The sequence below is a fragment of the Chiroxiphia lanceolata genome, chromosome 14 (assembly GCF_009829145.1).
Source record: "Chiroxiphia lanceolata isolate bChiLan1 chromosome 14, bChiLan1.pri, whole genome shotgun sequence".
NCBI classification, from domain to species: Eukaryota; Metazoa; Chordata; class Aves; order Passeriformes; family Pipridae; genus Chiroxiphia; species Chiroxiphia lanceolata.
Window position 1 is genome coordinate 11,567,039 of NC_045650.1, and position 24,722 is coordinate 11,591,760.

The window sequence follows — 24,722 nt, forward strand, 5'->3', positions numbered from 1 at the left end:
TGCCTCTAACTACACATCACCAGGAGCTCCTGCCTCAGCGATAGAGGAATATTTAAAAAAGCACGGGGAGTATTTTAAAACAGAACAGGAGGTGGGGAAAAAAGGTAGAGGATGCCGTAAAGAGATGGAGAGGCAAATACAGGCAGCAGAAAACCAAAGGCAAGAGCTGAGACACAATGACAGGAGAACAAACAAAAACACTGCATGAGGACCAACTTAGCGGTACAGAACCACTGCTGACAGAAAAACCAGCACGCCTGACTCTGGGCTCTTCCAAGGCCAGTTCCTAACCTTTATGCTTCCCAAGCATGAAGTGAATGTTCCCCAAGGCTCACAGAGCACCGTGTCCTGTGGTGCTGCTGGCGGAGCAGCACAGCCAGAGGTCAGCCTGCTTCCCTGGCACGGAGAGAAGCGTTCCGGCCTCCTGGAGAGCTGCCACACTCACACGCGGGTCAGAGCAAGGCCACAAGTTCACTGGTGAATCGCCCTTGACAGGCACAGGTACAGGGATGGAGCGGAGAAATAATCAGGCACAGATTTGGTTTTGCTCAGGATTAAAGAGCTGATATTCAAAGTAAAAAAATAAGTTATATAACAGTCCCCACAAGCTACATGAGCATCTTTGAGCGTGGGCTCTGCATTTACCTCCAGTTTTTACATTTCACACTTCACCATGGCATTTGCACATGTCAAGCAGTTCTCCAAGGTAGAAAGGCGCTGGAATTCTCTCAGTCCAATACGCTGGCCACGAAGGTGCCTTCAGTGATTCTCAGAATGGGAGACTTGGGGTAGAAATCTATGAATAAAACTGTACTGCTGGTTAAGGTTTACATACTGTACATACACACGTGGCAGAGACAAGACCTCAATACATGTATTTCTCAAGAATAAACAGTTTTCACACTTTTTTTTATACAAAGTGTGACAAATCCTTTTTTTCCAGAAATAAAACTTTATTGTCATTAATATCAATTTTACATACAGGTTTATGCCCCCTGACTGCATTTCCTTTGTTTTTTTTAATTATTTAAAAAAAAAAAAAAAAAAAAAGAGGCTTCTTTTTCCTTCCTTGTTCAAGAAGAATAATGGACCTATGATTTTAAATGATGTCAAATTCCTTCTCATTGGACATGTGTGTTTGCTATTACAAAACTATTAAAATGTGAAGGAACAAGTAATATCAAAGACACATACAGTAACTGCACTACTGCTTTTGGGTTGTGCTAATGTACTGGAACAGAACTCGGTCGGTTCTAAACGCCTAAAAACATTTTAGAAATTATATTGCCAAAGTAAAAGATGATATTATTACCCACAAGAAAAATGCAGCATCTCTTTCTTTAGTCGAGTGTCTGGGAAGCTCAGTCTCTGGTCTAAGGGGACACCTCACCTCAGTTTGCTTGGGGCATGATAAGCTCATAATGCCCAACCTGGCCTTCCTGCTTCAGCTGGTCTAACAGATCTTCCTTGCGCCGCTTCCTGCTCACCACCAAGTATCTGTTGTGTCCCTGCCCGTGGGATTTACTTTTAAGACCATATTTTTGGGCTATCTGATGTATCTGCTTCCGCTCATCCATGGTCAGTTCTCTAGAGAAAGTCAAGTCAATGTGACTGTCTGAGCGTGCATAGTTTCGAATGATCTCTTCAATATCTCTTTTAGCAATTCTGTTCACCCTTTCTACATCAAGCCCAAGTCCTTCCCTTTTAAACTGCTCCTTCACTGAAATAGGCTCTCTAATTCCTTCACCATCTTTCCCTAGGCCACCGCCTGTCCAGCCCATCTTTCTTAAAATTTGGTTCCCAATGTTGTCTTCTTTGATCTTCTGTTTGAAAGCCTCTTCTGCTGATCGACCCCGGATCTCATTTCTGGAGATGACGTCTTCGACGGTGCCTTTCTTCAGGTTATTAACAACAGTTGGCTGAGTCTTTTTGAGGATTTTCACAGCTTCCTCTGCTGCCTCATGCTTGACAGATTTCTTCACTCCAACTGCTTCTGCGATGAATTCATCCTCAAGCATCACCTTGCATTTCCATCGCATGCCTGTCATCCTCTCAAACACGTACTCCACCGTCATCTTGTTGAACTGGGCGGTGTCGTTCAGCGTACACACGGGATTGCTGGAGTTCTCATAGATCACCAGGTCCTTCAGGTCCTTCTTCCTCCCAGAGCCCCGCGACGAGCAGCCCACTTTCTGCACCTGGGTCACTTTGAGGGATGCTATATTTGACTGCATCTTCTGCAGGATTTTCAGGGCCTCCTCAGCTGCTGCGTGCTTGCTGGTCTTTTTCGTGCCAAACCCCTCGGCCAGGCAGTGATCTTGGAGATACACCTGACACCGCCACGAGCGGTTGGGCATCAATTCGTACTTATATTCAACAGACATTTTGTTGTATGAGGCAGAATTGTTCAATATTCCTATTGCGTCACTGGCGTTCTCCGTGAGGACAAAACTAGTCCAGTGTTTGTTGGTATTGGCGGAACCTTTCACGGCTTCAGTACCAGGCTGCAGTGGGACACAGTCCCTGTTGGCAACTACAAACTCCTCGTGAGGCTTGAGAGCAGGAGGGAAATCCGTGCGACACACGCCCGCCTCGCACACCACCAGGTCCTCGTGGTAGGTGTGCTTGAACTTCCGCTGGACAACTCGAACTTCCACGGACTTCTTCAGCAGCTTCACTGCCTGCTCCGCGGCTCGATCCCGGGACCCGTTCTTGCTGCCGGCGTAGCCAGTGGCCAGGTAGACATTCTGACATCGCACCTCACAGGCAAAGCCATCTGTCAGGAGCTTCTTGCTCTTGGGGAGGTCAGCAGGGGCGATCTCTTTCAGAGGAACATAAATATACTCAGGATTTGTCTTGCATGCCTGAATCGAACGTGTCAAAAGATACGTGAAGTTAATTTTATCAGTCCCAGTGTTTGCATCTGGGTTGGCGAGATTTTTCCAGACAGCTGCTGACAGTTTCTCCATAAAGCTCTGCTTCAGCATTATTGCTGACGGAGGGAAAGTCTCTGATGCAGATGGGGCAGTTGAAGGGGAAACAGAAACCTGCAACGAGCTGCTTGTGGTAGAGTCCACACTATTCACAGCCCTCTTGGCTGTTGCTGCTGCTGCTGCCGGGCCTGTAAAGCCTAACCCAGCTGTGCCGGAGAGCTGGGGATCCACATCCCGTGCATTCACAAAAGAATTTGTACAGTTTTCAGCTGGCTGTGCCGTGCTGTTTGTATTTGCCTCCTGGTTCACCTCCTGCGTTTGGTTATCCAGAGAACTGTCCTTCTTGCCATCCTTCTCAGCACTGGTGACAAAGTGTATGGGTTCAAAACGTGGTCGCACTCGGAACTTGGGGACCACCTTCTTGGGTGGCTCAGGAATCACCTCCGGCTCTGGACCTATGAAATGGAAGAAAATTACACAATTACCAATATGTGCATGACAGGGAGGCAATGTTTTCAGAGAGAGATCTCCAGGAGGAGCCTGTGGGTTTTGAACACAGGACTCTCACTCCTTAGCCAAAACCCAACAGGTTTCTTTCCAAAGACATTCACAATTGATCAAAGACGACCAGTCATTCTTGTGCAGGTCACTACAGTGGTATTTCCACCTTCACAACTACCACACAAAAATCTTTACCTATTTAGCTACACGATGCTGCCCCCCAGCACTGCCCACTGAACCCATCCAGTAATTGATGAAGTTAATCCATTAAAAGCTACTAAACCAAGTAAAACTACAAGACAGAACACCGGAGCAGGACAGAGCCTCAGCTCTGATTCTGCTGCATGGTTGTGGAATGATCTCAGATAAACTACTTCATCTTCAGGTCTTCTCATCTGAGGGGGAACACAGTGAGATTGAACCCTCCTTTCCAAAACACACAGGGTTGTTACTGGTTTTGACATTTTCTATCAAAGTAATTGCTTTTGGCTAAAGGGCACCAAACATGGAGAAATCTGCCCAAGTGGCAATGGGGGCCCCATTATATGTTACTGAGAGACCCCTTGTTCCTTCACCAGAAGAAATGCTAATGAGGCAGACTATCTTGACATGCACAGGGACTGCAGAAAAGGAGAATCAAATAGCTGACAAGCAAATATGTAACATCTAAGAGATGGTTATACAAGACTTCTGTGAAAGATTTAGCCCCCACACGCTGACGTGGTACATGTGTGTAATTTCATCGGGGGAGCAAAAGGCCACCTCAGTGCTGGGAAATGCTGCCTGATCCAGGGCCAACGTGTGCAGCCCTAATATAGGTCAGGCAGCACATCTGTCTAGACATCAACCACCAGAGCGTGGTTATCATGGCCCAGCTCCCTGCAGGTGAAAACAGTGCTCTGCATACAGCACAAACAGCCCCTCCTTCCTATTTAAATCAGGTGACAAAGCTCTTACACACGCGTTAAATCCTTTGCTCATCAGTTCTGATGAATTATGGCAACATTTCCATTTCTTGCTGTTTGTATTTTGATGGTTGCACTGCAGCAGCACCTAAAGGCTCTTGCCAGCAGAACAGCTCTTTATGCTGTCTGTGCAACATGCCACAGAGAAACCCTCCTCTCAGAGCTGCTGCCTGTGACAGACAAAACATGGGAGAAAAGCAGTATTTATCTCAGTTTTACAGCTGGCCCATGGAAGCACAGAAAGACTGCTGGCTGCCAAAGTAAGGGAAGCAACTGTGGCAGAGTTAGGGATTATATCCAAGCCTAGAGGAGTCCTGTGCTTCACACAGGGCACACACATTTGTGCTGCACACAGCCACAGTGCTGGCTGACCCAAGGGCCTGCCTGCACCCACACCACACACAGGGACACGATTCCCACCCCTCTCCAGAGGGAGGGCAGGCAGCTCTGAAGGTGCTGCAGAGAAGCCAGCAGACAGAGCCTGTTGAACTGCCAGCCTCCTCTGCCTGCTGCATTTCCTCCACTGGAAAAGCTAGAGCTGGAACACTGATCCCTGCGCCCATGGGACTGGGCTGACACAGGCAGGACTCTTCCATTCCAGCAGGGAATTAAGAAGAACAAAATCAAAACTAGACATCATCTCACCCCTCCTCCCAACAATTCTCCAGGTAGGTCATAACTCAAAATCAATGAGCTGAACTCCACATCTCCACATACACGTACAGCCCCTCCTTGGGTTAGAACACCACCCCAGAGGGATTCCATTACACAGATTCGATTCCCAACACTATCCCTAGCAAAAACCAATTACCTGATAATCTAAATGAAAAATGGCATTTTCTTAAGCAAAGAGAGAACTATGCATGAATTATGCACACAGCAGAGGAGGGGGAGCAGCTGCAGTCCAGCAGAGCACGTCATGGACACATCTCCCCAGTTTGCCATGTCAGCTGTCACTGCCCTCCCCACACTGCCACTGATGCCCGCCAGACAGGGACAAGGAAGGGGGTCTCTGACACAGGCACAAATACTCACTGTCTGATGGAGAGCGGTGTCTCTTGAGCTTCCTGCTGGGAACCAACTCGTAGGTCCTCGTCTCACCGATGTCGATGCCTTCGGCCATCTTGAGAACCTTCTCCATGACCTGCACCCCGTATCTGTGTGGATCCAACAGCAAACCACCTGAGAGCTGGTCCCACGGGCAACACACACATGCACACACCAGCTTTTGTTATGTAAAATGAGAACTAAGGCTGCCTGGGACACAGCAGCTGGTGCAAGGGAGACACTCCCTTGATTCTGCTGGAGCAGAGCTGAGCACTGTCCCCCTGCCATGGCCAGTCCAGCATGGGCAGAGAGCCCCACACCAGCTGAGGGGGCTCACTTGTGAGTAACAAACCATGCAGCCACCACACTGACAGTGTTCTACACTGAAATTTAAATACATTATCTGACAAAATACAGTACTTGGCAGAGCTACTAGGAGCACTAAGGAACACAGGGTCTGGAGAAGGAGGAGCAGCTTCAGTGAACTAAGCTCAGGAGCTCAGGCTGGCACTGGAGTCCCGTGTGGGGCAGCAGCCACAGCCTGCACATCACCAACACCACAATCAGGTGACAGAGGCACTGATCAGGTGACAGAGGCTTTGCTCAGCCTTCATCGACCACTCTTTGAAAAGCCAGACTAAATTCTGGCTTGGTGCTGTAACCAAAACGTTTCAGATCCCCGAGCCACGATGGAGGTGAGGAGGCTGTAACGCCCCAAGCAAACCTGACCCTGCCACAGCACTCGGGGTTCTGCACAGGTGGGACTTGCACAGCACGGCCCTGTCCCTCTCCAGCCCCATCCCTCTCGGCCTTACAGCCCCGACCAGCTCAGTTTGCCATTGCTCTGGGGATCTGTCACATGATTTCAAGCCATTTGCACACTGAAGCTGAACAGGAAAAAAACCCTAAACCTTTCTATCCAAGGATAACCTACAATCATGGCCTGAAAGCAGCCTCTGAGAGCTTCACCCCGTGGTTCAGAAAGGAGAACAAGCAATGCTGCACCTGTTCAAAGTGTGCTCACCTTCCAAAGCCAGAAAGCATCAGGTCACCGCCCATGGACAGGAGTCTACAAGTGTCATGAAGTGCTGCAATAACTTGCACCAGCTTTTAAATACTACTGTTTCAAGGGCTCTGGAAATCCACTCATCCTCCACTGAAGAAATGCCCTTCCTGCTCCTGATTTAGAGGGCCAGGCAGAAATTAGATCCATTTAAATTTCTGGCTGAGAACTCTGAGCACACACTCCTGCAGTCCCAGCACAGCTCAGCCCCCAGCAGAGAGGCAGTGGAACTGTGCAGGGGAAGAAAATGTCAGGAGGGATCAAAGGGAGGCAGATAGTGGTGACACCCTCACCCTCTTGCAGCGGAAAGGGAGAGGGATGGGAATCTCTGTTCCTCTCTCTGGCTTACAGGGAGAGGACATTACCCGTGATGGACAATGCTCCTTTCCAGCAGGGTGCAAGAACAGCTTAGATTTGACATTTGTCATTCTTCTTCACAAAGGATGGAGATCTTTGGGGCTCAGATTTCTGCCGGGGGGGCAGGGAAATCAACCAGTCCCAATATGTTTGTCTAACCTGGCCTTAGCAATCTCAGGTTCTGGAAGCTGCATGTGGAGGCAGAGGACTCCCACGCCTCCAGTGCCTAACTGAAGTCTCCCTGGTTTGATTTTAATACATTACCCCTTACCCTGATCCCAGTAGCTGTAGAGCACAATGCTTCCTCCTACCCCATTCTGCAGCCACCTTGAACATATCTGAGAACACAAACATCTTCTCTCATCCACCTCTAAACTAAATGGAGCCTTCTGCCTAACTCCTTTCTCACAGACCATGTTTTCTAAGCCTTCTGGACATTCTCCAGATCACCTAGCAGAACACTCACTCAGATTTCATCAGCAAAGACTTTGATCTGTATTTACTCTGACAAACAGGTTGTCTTCAGCCAGAAAGTAATCAACAATAGCAAAACAAAACAAAACAAAAACCAAATCCCACCAACTCAAAAATCAACCACCGAACTTAAAGAGAAAACAACAAAAATCCCCCAAACTTTGAAGCTATTCACTTGCTACAGCAATAACAGCTCTTCCCAAGCAGCAAAAGGCAGTTCCAGGGAACACTGCAGGTCCTTCCCATTCCCAGACAATACTAAGCAAAGCCGGAATTGTCTTTAACAGCCCAGCATGTTCCCCTGCTGTGTGTTCCCAGCTGAGCACAGCATGGGGAAACATCCTCACTGGTAATGGCTCAACATCCATCCAGCCCAAACTGCATCTCCCCTGAGAGCTACAGGTGAAGATGATCATCAGGCACAGCATGTGCACTTACAGGCTTAAACTCTATCAGTTCTTGGGATCTGAGCTCTTCACACACAGTCGTTCACTCACTTCTGTTACCAGCACTTTGTATCACCGCACCAATTCCCAAAAGCACTGGCACAAAAAAGGCCCCCCAGGACAACACACAAACGCATTAACATGAGCTGATGGCCCGCACAGTCTGTTTCTTAAGAATAAAGTCTCAATTTCAACATACTACTCAAGCTTGGGAATTGGAAGCTATTTTAAAATTATGTTTAATTTCGGTGCTTGCAGACCAGAACAGTTTAGTACTTGAACCAGAAAGGAACAAGGGAACAGGCAGATCTGTATTTAAGGATGCTGACTCGGCTCTGTACAAATGACACAAAGTATTCCCCCCACAGGGCTCCGGGACGGAACAGTAATCAAAGTCAGTTACGTGCCCTCAGCGCTCACAAGCTCCTCTGTCACTGCACAGCTTGCTGAAGTTGGTCGTTAAGCAGTTGATTCTGCCCTCAAAGCCTCACGTCCACTTAAAAACAATCACAACACCGGAGGTGTCGGTCGGAACGTGGGTGTCGTTTCTGCAGATCTCCAGTTCCGTTGGATTCTAGTAGTAGAATTCCGTTGGATTCTAGTAGTCCTGATACAGGACTGTTTTCATCCCACAGGCCTGTTTCTCCCAGAAAAGCCGAGAATTGAGGGCACTGCACAGGCTGCTTTACGCGCAGAGGGAAACTGCTCACTTAAATGACTTAAATGACAAAGCACAGCATCACCAGCTTAACGAGTCCTGGGGGCGGGACATCAAGAACTACTTTCAAAACACAAATTAACTTTTCCAGCAGCTTGCTTCCCTCCACATACAAACACGGGCATATCCGAGCAAAGAAAACTGTCAAGGAGCTGAATACTCCCGCACCAACCCGTTCCACCTCAGCCCTTCCGCCGTTATTTCTTAGAAGGCAGCTGGGGCCGAGACGGCCGCTACGGGAGCCTGAGCCCCTTCTCCCAACGGGGGCGGCTCCAAATTCTGCCCCGAGGCGGGACCCCCCGAACCGCGCTGACCCCGCGCCGGGGGTGCCCCCGGGGCTCACCTGCAGCCCATGAAGACGTGGTTGGTCCAGAGCACGGAGAGAGCGAGCAGCTGGTCGATGGCTGCGCCGGGGTAGGCGGGCAGGTGTCGGAGGATGAAGCGGCGGCGCAGCGCCCATTGCCGCTCGGTCTCGTTGTACTGCCGCCACTGCTCCACCGCCGGCTCGGGCACCGCCTCCGGCTGCGGCTCGGCGGGCGGCGGCGCCATGGCGGGCAGAGGCCGCGGCGCCGGACCCCGCCGGGGGCGCGGACCCGCCGGGCCCGGGCGCGTTCGGCGGGACCAGGCCCCACGTGCGGACCAGGCCGCGGAGCGCTGTGGGCCAACGGGGAGCGCGGGCGCGGCCCGGCCTCAGCCGCCCCCCCTAGCCCCGCTGGCCGGTGCCGGTGCCGCCGCGGGCCCGCCGCCCCCGCCCGTCCCCGTCCCGGTCCCGGTCCCGTCACTCGCGCGGGGCCGAGCAGGGCGGCCCGGCCGGCACCGCCTCACGTGGCCGCGCGTCACGGTCGCGCGAGACGCCGCGAGACTCCGACACCACGGAGGGGCCCGGGAGCCGCGGGGAACAGCGCCCCCTGCCGGCGGCCGAGGGCGGGGCGAGGTCAGACGGGGCGGGGCCACGATCAGGGGGCGGGGCCTGGACAGCCCCGGCGGAGCGTCCCGACGGTCCCGAGGCCGCTCCTTCCCTTCCTTTTCCTTCCCTTCCTTTTCCTTCCCTTCCCTTCTTCCGTCTCTCCGCGGGTCCCGCCCTGCCCCCGGCGTTGCCGACCACCGTCCCCGCCGGGCTTTGACTCCCCCGTGACGGTCTGGAACTGCCCCGGCCCCGGCGGGAGCCCCGAACACAAACCACAGCAGGCGCGCTGGCTTTTCGTAATTTTTTATTTAAAATTGACATGAAAGTTAGAAAGGTCACAGGCGGAACAGTGCCGGTTCCTCGGTGTTTTGCCATGTAAATATACGCGGTGCAGTTCCATGTGTAAAAAGGGAAGGGGGCCGGGATGGGGAGGTGGCTCTGGAAGCATGCGGGGAGCGGGCAGGGCAGGACGGGGCTGGTCCGGCACTTCTGGACCAGCTCACAGGGTGCGGAGGGGCTGCTGTGATGGTTATCCCGGCCCCCAGCACCGCCTCTCCCTCCTGGTACTGCCAACTTTCCCTAACTTTAAAGAACAGGAGGAGGTGCAGTTAGGAAAAAGAAAGTACCACTTGACCCACGTCCACCAGGCTTGTTTAACAGGGTGGTGAGACACAGGAGGACACCAATGAAAACACACAGTTCTTACTTTATTTCTTTGATAAAATTAAATATTTTGTGGCTGCCAACAGAGTAAGTTGCACCATGTTCATATTTCCTTTGATTCTTGAATGCACGGTTTCCAAAACCAGTCAAACAATAGCATATTGAAAATATTCCTTAGGCTTCACACCCCAGGGAAGCCCACGACATTTATATTATTAAAGACAACATTAGAAAAAAAATATGCCCATAACAACGTTTGAAAATGTATTCGCTACATCATTAGTCCAAACATCACATTTCTGTCGCTCTTCAAAATCCCAGGTAACAATCAGTTCCCCTGTCTTGTCACACAAATTACAAGACACTTCAATTTTAGGTATCATGCAAGTCAGTAAAAGAGCTTCTTTCCAAGACACTAACACTGAAGATTTGTTCCCCCCCTCCCCAGACATAAGACCCTTAAACTCTTCTAGAAGTGGCAGTCTTCTCCCTCAGACACAGTGCAGCTGGCGAAGACAGATTAAAAAAAGCTACAGAGAGAGAAAAGGGGAAAAAAAGAGAAAAAACCAGAAGATTAGCAAAAAAAAGAGAAAGACACTCAAAAAGCAAGAAAAAGAGATGCAACATGAAAACAGCTGACAGAGGAGAGATGGCATCTCCTTGTGGCACCCTCAAGTACTTCAGAAACCACACATATAAAACCCCTTTTTTCTTTCAAGTCTTTTTAAAGACTTTGCATAACTTTAAATAACTTTCTAATAAGGCAAGTGGTCAGGAAGAACAGTCAATGACCTGCAGTAAGGTAAAAAAAGCAACATTAAATGGTTATTTAGCAGGTAATCTAGAAATCCTTGACAGATTGATATTGACTGGTTTGGGGAGCAGGGTAACATGCAACAGTAGAGGAAGAAGTAAATATTCAAATTATTTTAACTTCCTAAAACCCCCCAAATGAACCACAAAGCAATCAAAGAGTTCTACGGGACATGAAATTGTGTTTATGGTGAAACAGAATACCTGAGAAAATACATTGCAATCAAGAGTTTGGACTGCCCTGACTGTTGGAAACAGGAGGCCAGACCTTAGTGTGATCTGGGCAGCTGCTGCTGTGAGCAGGAGCTGGGCTGACACTGTGCTGGAACTGCTCGTGGGCCTTTGGCATCACCTAGAGCACTTCTCCAGGAAAACTCTGAGCGGCAGCTTGCACTAAAACAAGACCACCTATCAGGGCTAGGCCTGACATGAGCTTATCTCCTAAAAACCCAGGGTTTGGAGGGTTTTTGTTGAGGCTGTTTGGCAGCAATGCATCCTGATCTTTCAGCAGGGGCAGGACGTGTGGATTCACCCACACACACAGAGCACTGAGCCCGCCCACAGCACGACTGAAGAATCAGGGTCACAACAAGGAACTCTGAAATGGAAACGAGGATTTACATGCTAGTCTTCAAGGAGCATGAACTAGCAACAGAAAAAATAAAAGAAAATTTTAAAGGATAGATGAAGCCATGAAAATGACACCAAGTTTAAAGAGAAAAGAGTGCTTTATCTCTAAACTATGTGATAATTAAACTAAGGTGGTGTTGTCATTTTAACGTCACCAATAAATACATTTAAACTGCGTTGTTATTTTGCCAGCAAAAATAACTCACAGAACTTATTTCCCTATCCCTTATCTATCTAGGTAGAGAGAGACCAGGAAAAAGGATAATCCATTAATTGTAGGGGAAAAAAGTATGGTAGGATTGGAAGTTGCAGCATCCGAAACCTTGTTAGCACTAATTTTACATTGTTTAATAAAAGCAATAACCATGAGTACATAGGAAAGACAGAATCACAACGAGGATATAGGAGAGAGCAAGGGTAACACCCTGGAAAGGTCACAGCTGAAATGCTGTCACGTTTTATTAGACCCTCCGATCTAACAAGTAAATGAAGGTCCATTCCAGCCCATTGTATTCTGGGGTAATTACTCAGTACAGAGCCATGGGTTACTGTAAAAGAAGGGCAAAGAAAACAAAAAACAAAAGAAGTAAATGTTAACCAGAATTCACTGTCTGATGAACTCTTTATTTAAAAACAAAACTCAGCCAGAAATACACAGAGAAGACACCTGCAGGCAAACCACAGTTGCACTTGGCCAGAGCGAACTCCTGGCCCAGTGAGCAAAACACCCTCCTTTTTAGTGCAGATCTTGCAGTAAAAACAAGGCTTTTGCTGAATAGAAAATAGGAAAAGCAACCTGCCAACATCTGTACACTTTTAAATGGATGCCAGCTAAAAAACATACAGGTTTTTGCATTAAAACCAGAAATTGCTGGAATCACTGAGAAGAAAGTCAAAGAAACAGCATCGTCTTTCTTCACAAACACTGATATGTACAGCAAGGTGTCCAGCTTTCCCTGAGATTGGATCCAGGATGTGCATCCAGGCCAGCACAATGAGAGGGAGACAAGGCAAGAGATCCTTCGTGACCCCTGCAGCATTCAGAGAACACTTAGTTGCAAACCATGGATCCAAATTTGAGAATTCCCCAAGCCTGAGGACCAGAGGTTTGGACTCAGGCCCATGCCTGTGAGGATGTCAAGTTTTGCAAAAAGTCCTTGAAAATTAAATGAGTCACACAGGGCAGCACAGAGGGGGTAACAAGGGGTTAGGCACAGCAAATTAATAAGAGAAGGCAGCCAGTCTCTTGAGACAGCACATCCCACCCCACGGCAGCATCCGGGGTCCCACCACGGGAGGTAAATGCACCCCCCAAGCAGCCCTGGTACAGCACAGAGCAGGGACAAAGAGCTGAGCAATGGGAAGAGGGGACACACACGGGAGCACCGGGAATCAGCAACGAGCACCTCTGGGCAGCTCGAGTTCCTCACAGGGACAACCACAACAGCCCAGGGCTCTCACTTTAACCAGAGTGGTGAGCACAGGGGGGGAGCAATGGGCAAAGGTGAGCAAACAGGCACAATGGCACAGCCGCGTGTTAACCGGGGGTGGGGCATTCGCCTCTGGTGCGAAGGGAAAGGCTCTACAGGAAACCCGGACTGAAAATGAAAGAAAAAGGCAGGTTAATGGTTTTATGGATTAATGACCAAAAAAAAAAAAATCCAAAATAAAAATAGAAATGTTTCCTAACACACACACACACACAGAAAGAAATGCTGCTAAGTGTTAATGATGTTTAATTTGACTACAGAACATGCTTTATGCAGACACACACATGCATACACGCACACACTCAGCAGTGGGATGAACCAAATTTATTTTCTAAAACAATCCTCTCACAGTTTTGCAAGATACAGAACTCATCAACTGTGACTTGTTTGTATTCATGCAAAACAGTGGAGCCCTGCAATACTTTATGGATCAATATGGAGAGTGTTTTTTTGAATTCTGGGAAAGTACCATATATACATATTTAATTTAGCAACGACAAATGCTCATTGAAAAAGGCACTGTCTGCATTTGTGTAGCGGGAACAAAGAACTTCATTTGATTCAAAGCCCAGCACACAACAGTGTACAGTTATGAGGGCTGCCAAAAGCAATCCAAGCCCAACAAAAATCAGCAATGTTCACTCTAACTGCACTTTAGCCGTGCCTTCGTACTCAGCACCAGAATGAACAGTTATTCTTTGAGCTTATTTTTTCACATTCCAGAGTCTGATAAGGAGAGAATTGTTCTTTTCATTGTTTTACAGTTACCGGTACATTGATTCAACTGGACAGCTAAAGACGACTGCAAGCTCCAGTTCGAGGCAGTGCAAGACCCTTCTGAAGCTCTTCTGTTAAGTGGAAGGTCCCATTTAAATTACATTCAAATGCCTCTCACTGACAGCTGTAATGTTTACTTGCTTTTCCATTTCCCTTGGTGGAGCTAAGAGGGTAGGAATCCTGGAATCAGCTTTACCTATTTAAGGGCAGACCATAATTTAGTCTAGACAATTCAGGAGGGAATGTAAGTCTTAGCTTTGTCTGCAGGGAAGGGTGGACTCGAGGCTGAGTTTTCAGAGTGTTTTACAGTTAAGTGCTGATGTTCCAACAGGTCACTTCTCTGAAAGGCCTGCACACCTCAGCCTGGGGTGCTCTAATCCTTGCCTTGGATAATGAGTATTGCTGCTCCTTCAAGAAGCAAGACATTCCTGTGGGAGCTTCCTTTTTCCTTTCACCAGAGAATCAACAACAAATTAAAAAGGCTCAATTAAACACACTCAACCTAGTTGTAAGTAGATGACTGTCATTAGCAGTTTAACTAATAACTCTAATGAGGATGCTGCTCTCCTGCCAGGCAGGGTCATTTCTTATGCATCTATGTTTAAATGACCCTTCCTTTTACAACAGATGCAGGCACTCTGCACTGCAGACCCTTGCTTAGGGCTGGCTTTGTTAACCCTTTCAGGCAGCCCTATCTGTTCCACAAGCCTGGCCATGACTTTGTGGCCACCTCACACCCCTGCTCCCATGCAGGCAGACACAGTGACAGGCACTGCAACTGGAGCAGAGCAGACTCACAGCATAACACCCCTGACAGGGCTCTCCTCCAGTGGGAACTCTCCACACCTTGGCAAAACTCCTCAGGCACCTGGATGCTGGCCTTATTCAGGGCTAAGTGCTCTCTGGCAGGCTTTCTGGGCACAAGTTGAGCACAGCCCTCTTCTACCTCTATCCTTACCCTGGCCATGGGCACACTTGGCACGGCTCCCAGGGGTGTGGGTCTGTGTCTGCCTGCTACAACTGAACAGTCAATCCATGGGTGACCAGTTTGCCTCCTAAAAGTGGCATAAAGACTCTCAGTCTCTCTTCAGAGCCTTCATTACCTGCTAATGCTCAGCCCATTATCCCTTGTGGTTTTGCACAACCAACTATAATCGGTCAGCAGGTGAATACTGGTTTGGTTACTCAGCAGTAGCTTTTTTAATGTTCACACACACACACACACACACACACACACACACAGAGTTTGGTGATTCTCTGGCGCTCTGGGACAAAGGAGAGCTCTAGGCTTGGCAGACTTTACTATCTGTTAGCATATGAAGAGGGGGATCTACCTTCACTGTAACCACAAGTTAACACTACAACTTGGGAGGGGTGGGAGGGAAGGAGGAGAAAGGGAAGAGGCATTTACATGGCTGGCTGGGCTGTATCATCAGCACCACATCTCCATAGCAATTGTTGCCATAGTATCAACATGGCCTGTGTGATTAAAGAATATAATTTATTTCTAAGGGAGATGGAATAAAGAGAACAGAGCCAACAAAGTGCTGGGAATATTTAAAAGGAAAATGACCTAATCCTTATTTTTTACGTTTCATATCCTAATACAAAGTCTCTGCATTTTACTTTGCAGAATCTTTAAAGACAATTACATCCCTTTTCTACAACTGCATATGTAGAGAGAAACTGGTAGAGCACATATTGTGAGGGTGAAAGCAGAGGAAGACAGAGATAATACTTAGAGGCTTCTATTACCCTTCCCTTTTTTAGGAAGGGTACTTGATCCCACTGTGAGGCTCTATTAGTTAATGACGCTTACCAGGACAATGTGCCTCATGCACCATGCAGCCAAACAGCAGCTAACTGTAAAACAGCACACAGGTAAAGAGCTAATGATGATGATAATGATGTCACAACAAAACCAACAAAAATAAACTAAGTCATGATTAGTGCAAATTGCAGAGCTTAAGCTTAAACGAGTCACCTGTGAAAGAAAAAGGCTAGTGTACTGCCAGACAGTAGTGAACTAGCTACAATTAAGCTACAGCTTGTGAAATTCACGGATTGTTAAGGAAAATTTATGATCTAAATACTGAAATGGATTATTAAGGACAACTGGAGAAGTTACAGAGCAAAGAAAGCAGCACCATTTCTAACACAGCCATTTTCCCAGAGGAAAGCCCCCTAATATCTTCCCAAGCCGTACTGAAGCACTGACCCATCTCTGTCATGGAGTTTTCTGTGCCCTTAAATGACCAGGACAGTACCAAAGCTTTACCACATCACTGTGCTTGGTGTCAAGGAGCTCTTCTGAGATCAGAAGCACTTCGAAGAACAAGAGTGTGACTCGGGCCACAGCAACTATTTGCTGATACTACAGGGCATCTTGTTTCCCTTTCCTGCACTCCTGACCCTGACTAATCTCAGGGCTGAAGTCTGCAGTCCTGAGTGACCAGATGTCTGAGGGCTGTAAGCATGAAAGAACTCAGTTGTGTATTCCTTACACAGTCCAGGCTGGGGAGAGAAGTCTGCTCCCAGTCAGTCTCAGACTCCTCAGCATGAAAAGATACTAAAACCCCCTGAAGGTAATTCAAATGAGCAAATCAACATAGGCAGTGGAAAAAGCAACAGACTAGTGAGAAAAGGGCAGTGCTAATTACTCATCAGAAAAGAATGTTGACATAGAAACAGCTCCAGTTCAAAATTAAAAGACTAAAACCAGGATCTCATTTTTGTTATTGGGTGTTTCTCTCCTGTCTCATTTGATTCCAAGCTTAACGGTCATGGGCTTTTTCTCTGACAAACAATGCTGTCAGCTCTTTGGGCACATCCCATATTGTCCAATTTAACAGCACTTCCTCATGTATTTGAGACTGCATAGTGCAGGCAAGATTTGCTCAGGATTTGCCCCAGGGACGTGCAGAGGGGGGATTGTGGCAGTGGTACAAAACCAGACTCATTTGTCTCTGCATCACTGTCTGTACACACGCCCAGGTGGCACAGGGCTTCATTTTGGGAAACATACCCCATTGGGAAGGAACTGCTCACTGCTGGGAGAACTGGGAGCACTGTTTCACTGTACAGCTGGTTACTCTTGATCAACTGCAGAGCTTCAAGAGCCCAGGCCCCTAAGGGGCACTGCCCAGATCCCAAGACCCTTACAAGGGGGTGGATCCTGAAACACCAGTCCCTGGCACAGGGAACCCCTGCTAAAGCCATGCAGTATCTCCCACTGCTTATGTGGAGGGCAAAAAGCTGATTTAGGACTGTAGAAGAGTACTAGTGCTAACAAGGTGCTGTAACCTGTCCCCTCATTTTGCAGCCTTACATTTTGCAGGCTTCATAAGTCAAGACTTTTCACAGTCCAAGTTTTTTCCCAACCTGAACAAGTAAGAATCTGAGACAGGACACGCTCCTCTCTGGGGGTAGAGGAACACCCCTGCTACCCACACCCTCGCCTTGGCAGCTAGCATGGTTCCACTTCATTACAAGCACTGACAGATCAGGGAAGGAGCAGGGAATCTAGGGGAATAAAAATAAGTTCATCCTCTCCCATGCTGTCAGCAGGCAATGAGGGAGGTTAGCACTGCTCCCAGCTCTTCAGGATGACAGCTGAAGGTTAAACGCTTCCAGCTACTGCTCAGCCTTACTAGGCATTAGATCTGGCTGCAAACCTTCCCCTGATAAGGACTGGCTATGTTGGAAGGGAGATATGAACACCCAAAAAATTAATAAAGGAGAACCATTACCAAAAAGCAAATGCCACTGGGTTAGCAACTTACTTTTTCCTTTCCTTATCCCTTTTAAGAGTTTGCGATCCTCCAGCCTGCTGAGCCTGAGACTGAAGCAATTCAGCTGCTGTCTTCCTTTGTTTAAATGCATTTACTTCATCATCCAGAGACTTCTTCTTATCCTCTAGCTTCTTTTTTTCATCCTGATGTAATTTCTTCAGGCGATCAAACTTTTCATGCAGCTAAAGGGAAAGGAGAGAGGTGAGCAGGACCCAGCACTACCAGATACTCTGTGCATAGGAAAAGAGGAAGATGGAAGGATCCCTTGATACCTGAGCCTGCAAGTCTCTACTGGTCTCTACATAATTTCTAGCTCCTGAGCTGACAGTGCCTAGACAAGAGCAGGGAACAGTCTCCTTCCACAACAACTCACAAACCAGGCAGTGTTCTAGTGAGGCATCACTGTGCACACTAAGAACAGAGGATTGAGAGAGTAAAAAAATCCCCAATCCATTTCCACGAGTCTCTTCCTTATTCCTCTTTAAAGGTCAGTAAATTAATGGATTTTTCACAATGCTAAGGAAGTTGTATGGGTATCCTTTTTGTATAAGAAGTTTATTCAAGGGCTGCTTCTCTCCTTGACTTTTGCCACACTGCACCTCTCCATCAGAATCAAGTCTATGGCCCTTTCCTATTGCAGTAAGTTGTACACAGTAAACACTGTTATTCAGTTCTATTCTACAGGATGAACACCTTAATGTCCCCATCTAAGTTAAACCTTAGATTTCTTGATAAGAAAGTCCTAAACCCCTCTTTGCAGAAAGTGCTTTGGCAGCAACTACCTACTTGGGAGTGAATCTATCACGCATAACCATGAAGAGACAAGTACTGCAGTCTTCACCTCTTTTTCAGCCTCCTTCAGCTCTGCTTCTTTCTCCTTGACCCTCTGGACAAACATCTGCCTCATTGCCTCTTCCTTTTTCTGCAGTTCCCCCAGAAACTCATTTCTTTTGGCTTCATAAGTTTCCTGTAAGCTAAAAAGAAAGGAAAGTCCAGTGATATGATTTGGGACAAACTCTGCTTCCTCTGACCTTCTGAAATCAGGCCCTCACTGTGAATATTGCTTGAACACAACACAATATTGCTTGAACACAATCAGCTACTCACTCACCCACGTGTGCCCAAGGTCTTTTTTTGTCCAGTAATTTTTGGGATCTGTTACACTTTTCTGTATGCTGAATGTTGGGCAATTCAAAGAAACCCACCGGCAACAAACACCGGCTCAGAGGAACACTGCTGTGTCTCTGCAGCACAGATATTTCTCCTCTTATACTTGCAGTTTCAGTCAGTCCCGCACATGCTCCCCGTGTTTTCACCCTCTCTCACTCAGTCAGTACCTTTGCTGAATTGGATTTATCAGACCTGGCAGGTTTTCTTGCTGCATTGGTTCTTTCCATGCTCTCCCAAGGACACACACACTTACACACGCACACGGCACATCCAGCAGTGCCTCTCTCAGGCTCTCCTGCCTCCTCTAGGATCTCACCTGAAGGGTTTGCTGTCTGGATCGGTGTCCTTGAAACCCATCTCTTCCAGTTTGCACCGCCGGTACAGCTCGTAGTGGCGGGTGTGGGTCTGCTCACGAAGGTCCTCCATGTTCACGCGGATCAGCATCTCCCGCAGCTTCACGAAGTCACAGTGAGCTTCATTCTCCACTGGAAGAAGACGTGGTAAGGACTAAGGTGGGGACAGAAACAAAGATCTCTTCCCATATTCCCCACTTGTCTACTCCTCCAACAGGTTTAACAGCCCTTTGGAGCAGAGCAAACTGTCACTATAGGCCTGACACAAGGATTTAGCAAAGGGTAATTCCCCATGAGATAATAAACTCCAGCAGGCCTTTCCTCCTTTTATGAGAGCCCACTTGCACACATGTCACCATTCATGCCACGAAAATCCCAGGGCTCAACTCACCCTGCACTGTGCCCCAGGGGTACTGACGAGCTTTCATCATTTTGTTTCCTATTTTCAGCTCCTCCGTGCTCCCGATCACTGCAAATGGCAAGTGGGCCTGGAACACATTTCATGATACCCACGTTAGTCCCTCTCACACCTGGCTGACCCGCCAGCACACAGAGATTAGCACAGCCACTGAGCAGAACAGTCATTACGCACACGCTAATCTCAGGGAGTCTAGTCACTGGCCACTAGCTCAAGACAAAGGGGGAGCAGGGTGGGTCCTTTTTGGAAACCTTGTTAGTGCTACCACTCTATATCCTCTACCTGGCTGATCCTCCCAGCCACAGGGTCTCAGGTGAGATGAGCCAGTCAAGACTGGCATCAGAATGCCAGCTCGAACAATGTGCTGCGCGGCGCTGACTGCGGTGCTGTCCCGGGGCTGCCGTGGCTGAGGAGAACATCTGCACAAGCACAGAAGCAGTAAGAGGTCTTGGAGCCTTCTTGGTTTTTTATCCCCCCTCCACTCCCTTGGCTCACACTGGAGCACAAGACTCCTTGCTCCATCGGATCATGAGACAGAAGTCCATCCTTCACCCCCAGAGAACAGCTCCTTCCTCCCCGCTTGCGTCAGCCCTGGTGAGGAAGGGCTGAATGTGTCCCTGCACAGGGTCAGCCTCCATGGCCATGTGTGCCCCGAGGTGTGCCCCAGGCTGAGCTGGGAATGACTCTGCATTCCCTGGGGCTCACAAGAGAGATCTGCTTTTCAGAAATTCAGAAATCAAAAACAGTCATTTCTGAGTAAAGATGGTCTCTCTGAAGAATGCAAAAAGTAAGAGATTTGCCCAGTGCAAGCTCAGTAAAACTGGAAAAGAAACACTCCCAACACTTATCTAAGCTCTGAAGACCTCACCTTACAGTCCCCTCATTCCCCAGACTCAGGCAGCCAGGCAAACCCCCAACACTGCCATCATACTTTGCTGCACTTTTCTGTGGCGCAGTAAGTGAGATTTGTCCACACTTCCACTTGCTCTTGGGAACGATACTGTGCATTCTGCCAAGCTGCAAAGAAGTCCAGTGCAAAGTTTCAGCACTTTAAAAATGAGAGTTCCAGCTCCCTGCACCAAGCCCTTCTGCTGAGTTTCGTGCAGTGACATTTGCTAGAGAGCTTTTAAAGTGTGCTGAGTTCTGGGCAGTTGAAAGGGCCCCAGGAAACCAACCACATGGAAGATGAGTGACCCTGGATTGCTCTCAAGAGCAGGCAAGAGAATTCCATAGGTTATCTGAAAACTTGGACAAGTTCATGACAGCTGATACAAGCAAAAGATTTCATAGATTATGTTTTCTGCTCTCAGAGTATGGCTCATAGAGTCAAATTGTAAATACAGCAAAACTGCCAGCAAGCACTCACACAGATGGGTTCTTCCACTTGTATTGCTGAGCCTCCCACCTCTCACATGGGACACACAGAATAAGTGGGGCTAGTGGTCAGCCTTGATGGGGCACCAGAGGTGCCCACTTCTCTCCTCTTCCCATCCTGCTGCTTCTGAGGGAGAGCTTCCAGACTTCCCTGTTGGCTTCTTTGGACTGTCCATGAGGAGCATCCCATGACTGGCTTCTCCCACAGCTGTTAATGCTTTTTGTTCGCTTTGTATCCAGGCCTCTGGGAGAGCAAAGTAAGGGGATTTTCCAATGGACAAAGCAAGCAATAGGAACAAGAGGAGAAGCCTGAGGCAGTGGCAGATACACCATGCTATGGCCACACAGGCACAGCCTGAACCTCGGCCATCAATGGACCTGGTTACCCTCAACAGCAGAGACTCTTCCTCCACAGCCACCAACTGTCCAGTTGCTGTCTTTGCCAGGGAAAGTGCTGGTGATTTCCTTTTTCCATTAGTAAGGAAGTTCCAGCTCCCACCATGTGGGACAGCTCACACAGCTCCATGTGATCTCATTTAACTAGCAGGTGCAGGAAGAATATTTTTTTCAGTAATTAGACTAACTAATTCAAAATGGAAAAGCCATCAGGGAGTTGAAAGAATAGGAGAGCTTGTTTTTCTTATTTGATTTTGTGCAAGAATAAAATCTAGATGGGAAGAGACCTAATGAATTTTGGACAGTGTCTTCTCTGAACTTGTATACTTTGTGGGAAAAAGGTAACTGATCCAGAGAAGCTGATGGTCAGCAAGAAGCACTACTTAATTATGAAAACTGCATTTAGAACCTTTCAAAGACGTTGATCTGTAACAGGCAAAGACAATTAAGCTTTCTGTAGAGGAGTACAAACACAAGGTTAAGGTAATCTATTTAAATCAAAGTTTCCCATTCCTCAATTTTAAACATGACTAAAATTGGCAATTTAAGTTGTAAACCTAAATCAATCCATCCTGGCTCTTTTAATGGCCTCAGTCCCTCCACAAACTCATCTCCTGCCCTGAAGCATAAGTAGATTTGTCTTATGTTGCTAATAAAATCACTATTTGGATACAAGTTTTCCAGGCCTGCAAAATTGCCTTGATCAGATTCAGATTCTGGCCTGCTTAGTTCCCATAAACCTGGTAATTCTGACTGATATGATTTTAATGGGGGATTAAAGAGCTGATCTCTCTGTGAGCAACTGACACAACCCAAAATGTCAACACTGCCCCAGACAGCAACTCCCTCCCAGGGAACATGTGAATGGCTAAAAGGAAAGATGAGCAGAGAAGGGCTAAGAGGGAAGGACTTCTCCCTTTATCATCACACCTCTGGTTCCTTGAGGATGGAGTGATGAGCACTCTATTCCACTCTATTCCTACACAGTGAGAGCATTAAGCACTGAGAAAGATACCATCACAAAACCACTCTGACCAGGAAACCACCACTGACATCAGGACAAACCTTATGTTTCTTTTAGGCCTCTCCAGAATACTCTTTAATATTAGATCAAGAGGTGACACAAAAGCACATCAGGTAGACCTGTACTACATCAACAGCAGTGAAGTAACTTCCCCTACTTGCTTTCCTGTAAAAAGCCTTCTGGAATATGGGACCATGGTCAGGATGCACTGCCAGAGGGGCCAAGGGACAGTTTGCTCCCTCTTCAAGGAACCACAGACAGGCACCCACCATGCTGTGCAGGCCAGAGCCAGAGTGAGCACCTGCAGGCACTTTGAGGTATGTCTGGACCAAGTTGTGTACTGGTTTTCACACCCTGCTGGTTAACCTGTGCAACTCCTTGCCACCAGATCCTGGAAATTTACTGGTGGCAGGACATCATGACAGGACATGGGACAGAAATACAGAGAAACTCTTGAGCCAAACAGGGTTAGACACCAGGGAAAGTTGTACACACTCCTTCTCTTCTTGTGTACTCCCAAAGTGACCAAAAGCAGAAGAGAAGGGCCACTGGGCTGCCTGGGCCTCTGGTCCCACCCTTGTGTTTTATTTCTCACATCAGCACCTGGATGTATCTCAAAGAAAGACACTGTTCTAATCAGCCTTGTTGCACTCCCTGTCCACCCATTCTGGCCAACAGCAACCGAGCCAAAAGGCCAAACCAGACCACGACCTAGCTAAGAACCTGGATCAATAATGGAACAGGAACTCAGTGCAGACAAGAGACCCAGAGCTGGCCAGGTGAAGGGGCTCTGCTGCAAGGACAGCCATAGGCAAGAGGAGACATCCATAGAGGTAGAGCTTTGCAGGAAACACCAGTCCAGGAGAGCAGAACTGTTCGGTGAGAAAAACACAGGGTGAGGAGCAGAGGTGCATGTCTGCAGACAGTCTGCCCCTCACATCAGACAGGTAACACTCATCTTATTAGTCCATAACCCATGTCCTTGCCCTGCACAGCCAGGCCTCACTGTCTGTCTGGCTTCTTATATATCCCTCAACAGATACGGATGAGGACAAGGAGGGGGTTAAAAGTCTGTTTTCTGACTAGAAAAGCCCACCAGAGTGTCAGTAGCTGACCACAAGGCTCTGCTAGTCTAGAATGACCCTATAAGGAGGGGATCTCTGTGAAATCCTGTTTTTAAGACACAAAATAAAAGGGAAAGCAGATTTAAGAAACGCCCCAATATGCCCCACCCACCCCTATGCTGACAGTGCTGTTCTGTGAGAGGAGGAAGCACCCAGTCACTTACATTCATTGTCCCATTTATCTCTGCCACGGATTCATCGTCTGTTGGGAACTGGTAGATCTGAACCCCGTTACTGACCAGTTCACTTGTGATTTTAATTTTAAACTTGGTCAGCTCACTCTTGGAAATGGCATCAGATTTGGCAATGATGGGAATGATGTTCACCTAGAAAAGAACAGAGGAACAAAGTAATCAACTTTGCTCCAGGGAGTTTTTCCAAGTCTGCAAAACAACCTTCAAAAAATTATAAGCGATCAATAAATCTACAGGATTTATCTGCCAAGCCAGTCATTTCCACCAGAAGGGCTGTTCAAGGTGGGGAAATGCTCTGGAAAAGCAGCAGCCTTTCCACCATGCAAACAGCAAACCTGCCCCTTAAGAGTTAAAGTGCCCACCTTGCTGTCGAGCTTCTTCATTGTTACCAAGTCCAGGGATTTCAGCGAGTGTCCTGTCGGAGCAATGAAGTACAAGCAGGCGTGGATACGGGTGTCATGGTAGTTGTGCAGGACCCTTCTTATCTTCAGTTCTTCTTGCAAGTAGGCTTCAAACTGAGCATCAATGAACTCAACGATGGGCTTATAGCTTTGGTGAAAGGAAAAAAAAAAAAAGCTATACGTCTCACAGTCAGAGAGAAAAACAGACAGTGCTCCTTTGGTTGCTTTTAAGAAACAAGCTGCTTGTTAGAATTCACCTCCTGAGACCAATTCTCTCCATCTCCCTTCCTCTCCACCCACAAGAAATTTTAGAGTCACACTACTGACATGGAGATGTGGTCCTACATCAGACTCTAGCAGCCTGTTTGTCAAAACACAGTACTGGGATTCAGCAGAGGACAGGAGACACGTTATCCTCTCCAGGGAAAGAGGACTCTCATACTTTGAAATGTGAGGGTGAGAGACTTTCTAAAGCAAGAATCATGTAGACTCATTTGCAGCAGTGTGTAACCCCTGCTTGCACTCAGGGGTTGAATGGCTTGCTGCTCTCACAGCCCTGAGTCCTGCTGGTGGAAGATACAGCTCCATTCAGTACTACCTTTGCCCAGTGCTCTGCAGCACCCTCCCAAGGCCTTCTGAAATACAGAGCCTTTCAGACTCCTAACGTAAAGGACATCAGTGCATCTTAAACAC

The 24,722-nt window shown here is 47.8% G+C and overlaps 2 protein-coding genes across 9 annotated transcripts in view; both read right to left on the reverse strand.

Annotated features, from left to right (window-relative positions):
• Window positions 1-548: 548 nt before the first annotated feature.
• On the reverse strand, window positions 549-9,175 carry NKRF (NFKB repressing factor). The gene is made up of 3 exons (XM_032702162.1): window positions 8,848-9,175; window positions 5,435-5,556; window positions 549-3,388 (listed from the first exon to the last, which is right to left on the reverse strand). The coding sequence occupies exons 1-3, from the start codon at window positions 9,051-9,053 to the stop codon at window positions 1,392-1,394; spliced, it is 2,325 nt and encodes a 774-aa protein (XP_032558053.1). The 5' UTR covers window positions 9,054-9,175; the 3' UTR covers window positions 549-1,391.
• A 523-nt stretch (window positions 9,176-9,698) lies between these two features.
• Window positions 9,699-24,722, reverse strand: part of SEPTIN6 (septin 6) — a 29,593-nt gene continuing 14,569 nt past the window's right edge. For 2 of the 8 annotated variants that reach the window (XM_032701889.1, XM_032701888.1), the window contains exons 4-11: window positions 23,991-24,177; window positions 23,599-23,760; window positions 19,490-19,586; window positions 19,062-19,230; window positions 18,417-18,549; window positions 17,567-17,757; window positions 15,604-15,647; window positions 12,121-13,115 (exon numbers count right to left, since the gene is read on the reverse strand). In XM_032701889.1, coding sequence (XP_032557780.1) covers window positions 15,644-15,647; window positions 17,567-17,757; window positions 18,417-18,549; window positions 19,062-19,230; window positions 19,490-19,586; window positions 23,599-23,760; window positions 23,991-24,177 — 943 coding nt within the window. In that variant the 3' untranslated portion in view covers window positions 12,121-13,115; window positions 15,604-15,643. The other 6 variants (XM_032701887.1, XM_032701886.1, XM_032701884.1 and 3 more) reach the window with 4 other exon arrangements.

What these genes read in the sequence shown, in the direction of transcription:
- NKRF (XM_032702162.1), bottom strand. Translation starts at nt 9,053, where the DNA reads ATGGCGCCGCCGCCCGCCGAGCCGCAGCCGGAGGCGGTGCCCGAGCCG. An exon ending in CACGTCTTCATGGGCTGCAG is followed by an intron (nt 5,557 to 8,847) that starts GTGAGCCCCGGG and finishes GGATCCACACAG; the next exon opens with ATACGGGGTGCAGGTCATGG. An exon ending in ACACCGCTCTCCATCAGACA is followed by an intron (nt 3,389 to 5,434) that starts GTGAGTATTTGT and finishes TCCATTTCATAG; the next exon opens with GTCCAGAGCCGGAGGTGATT.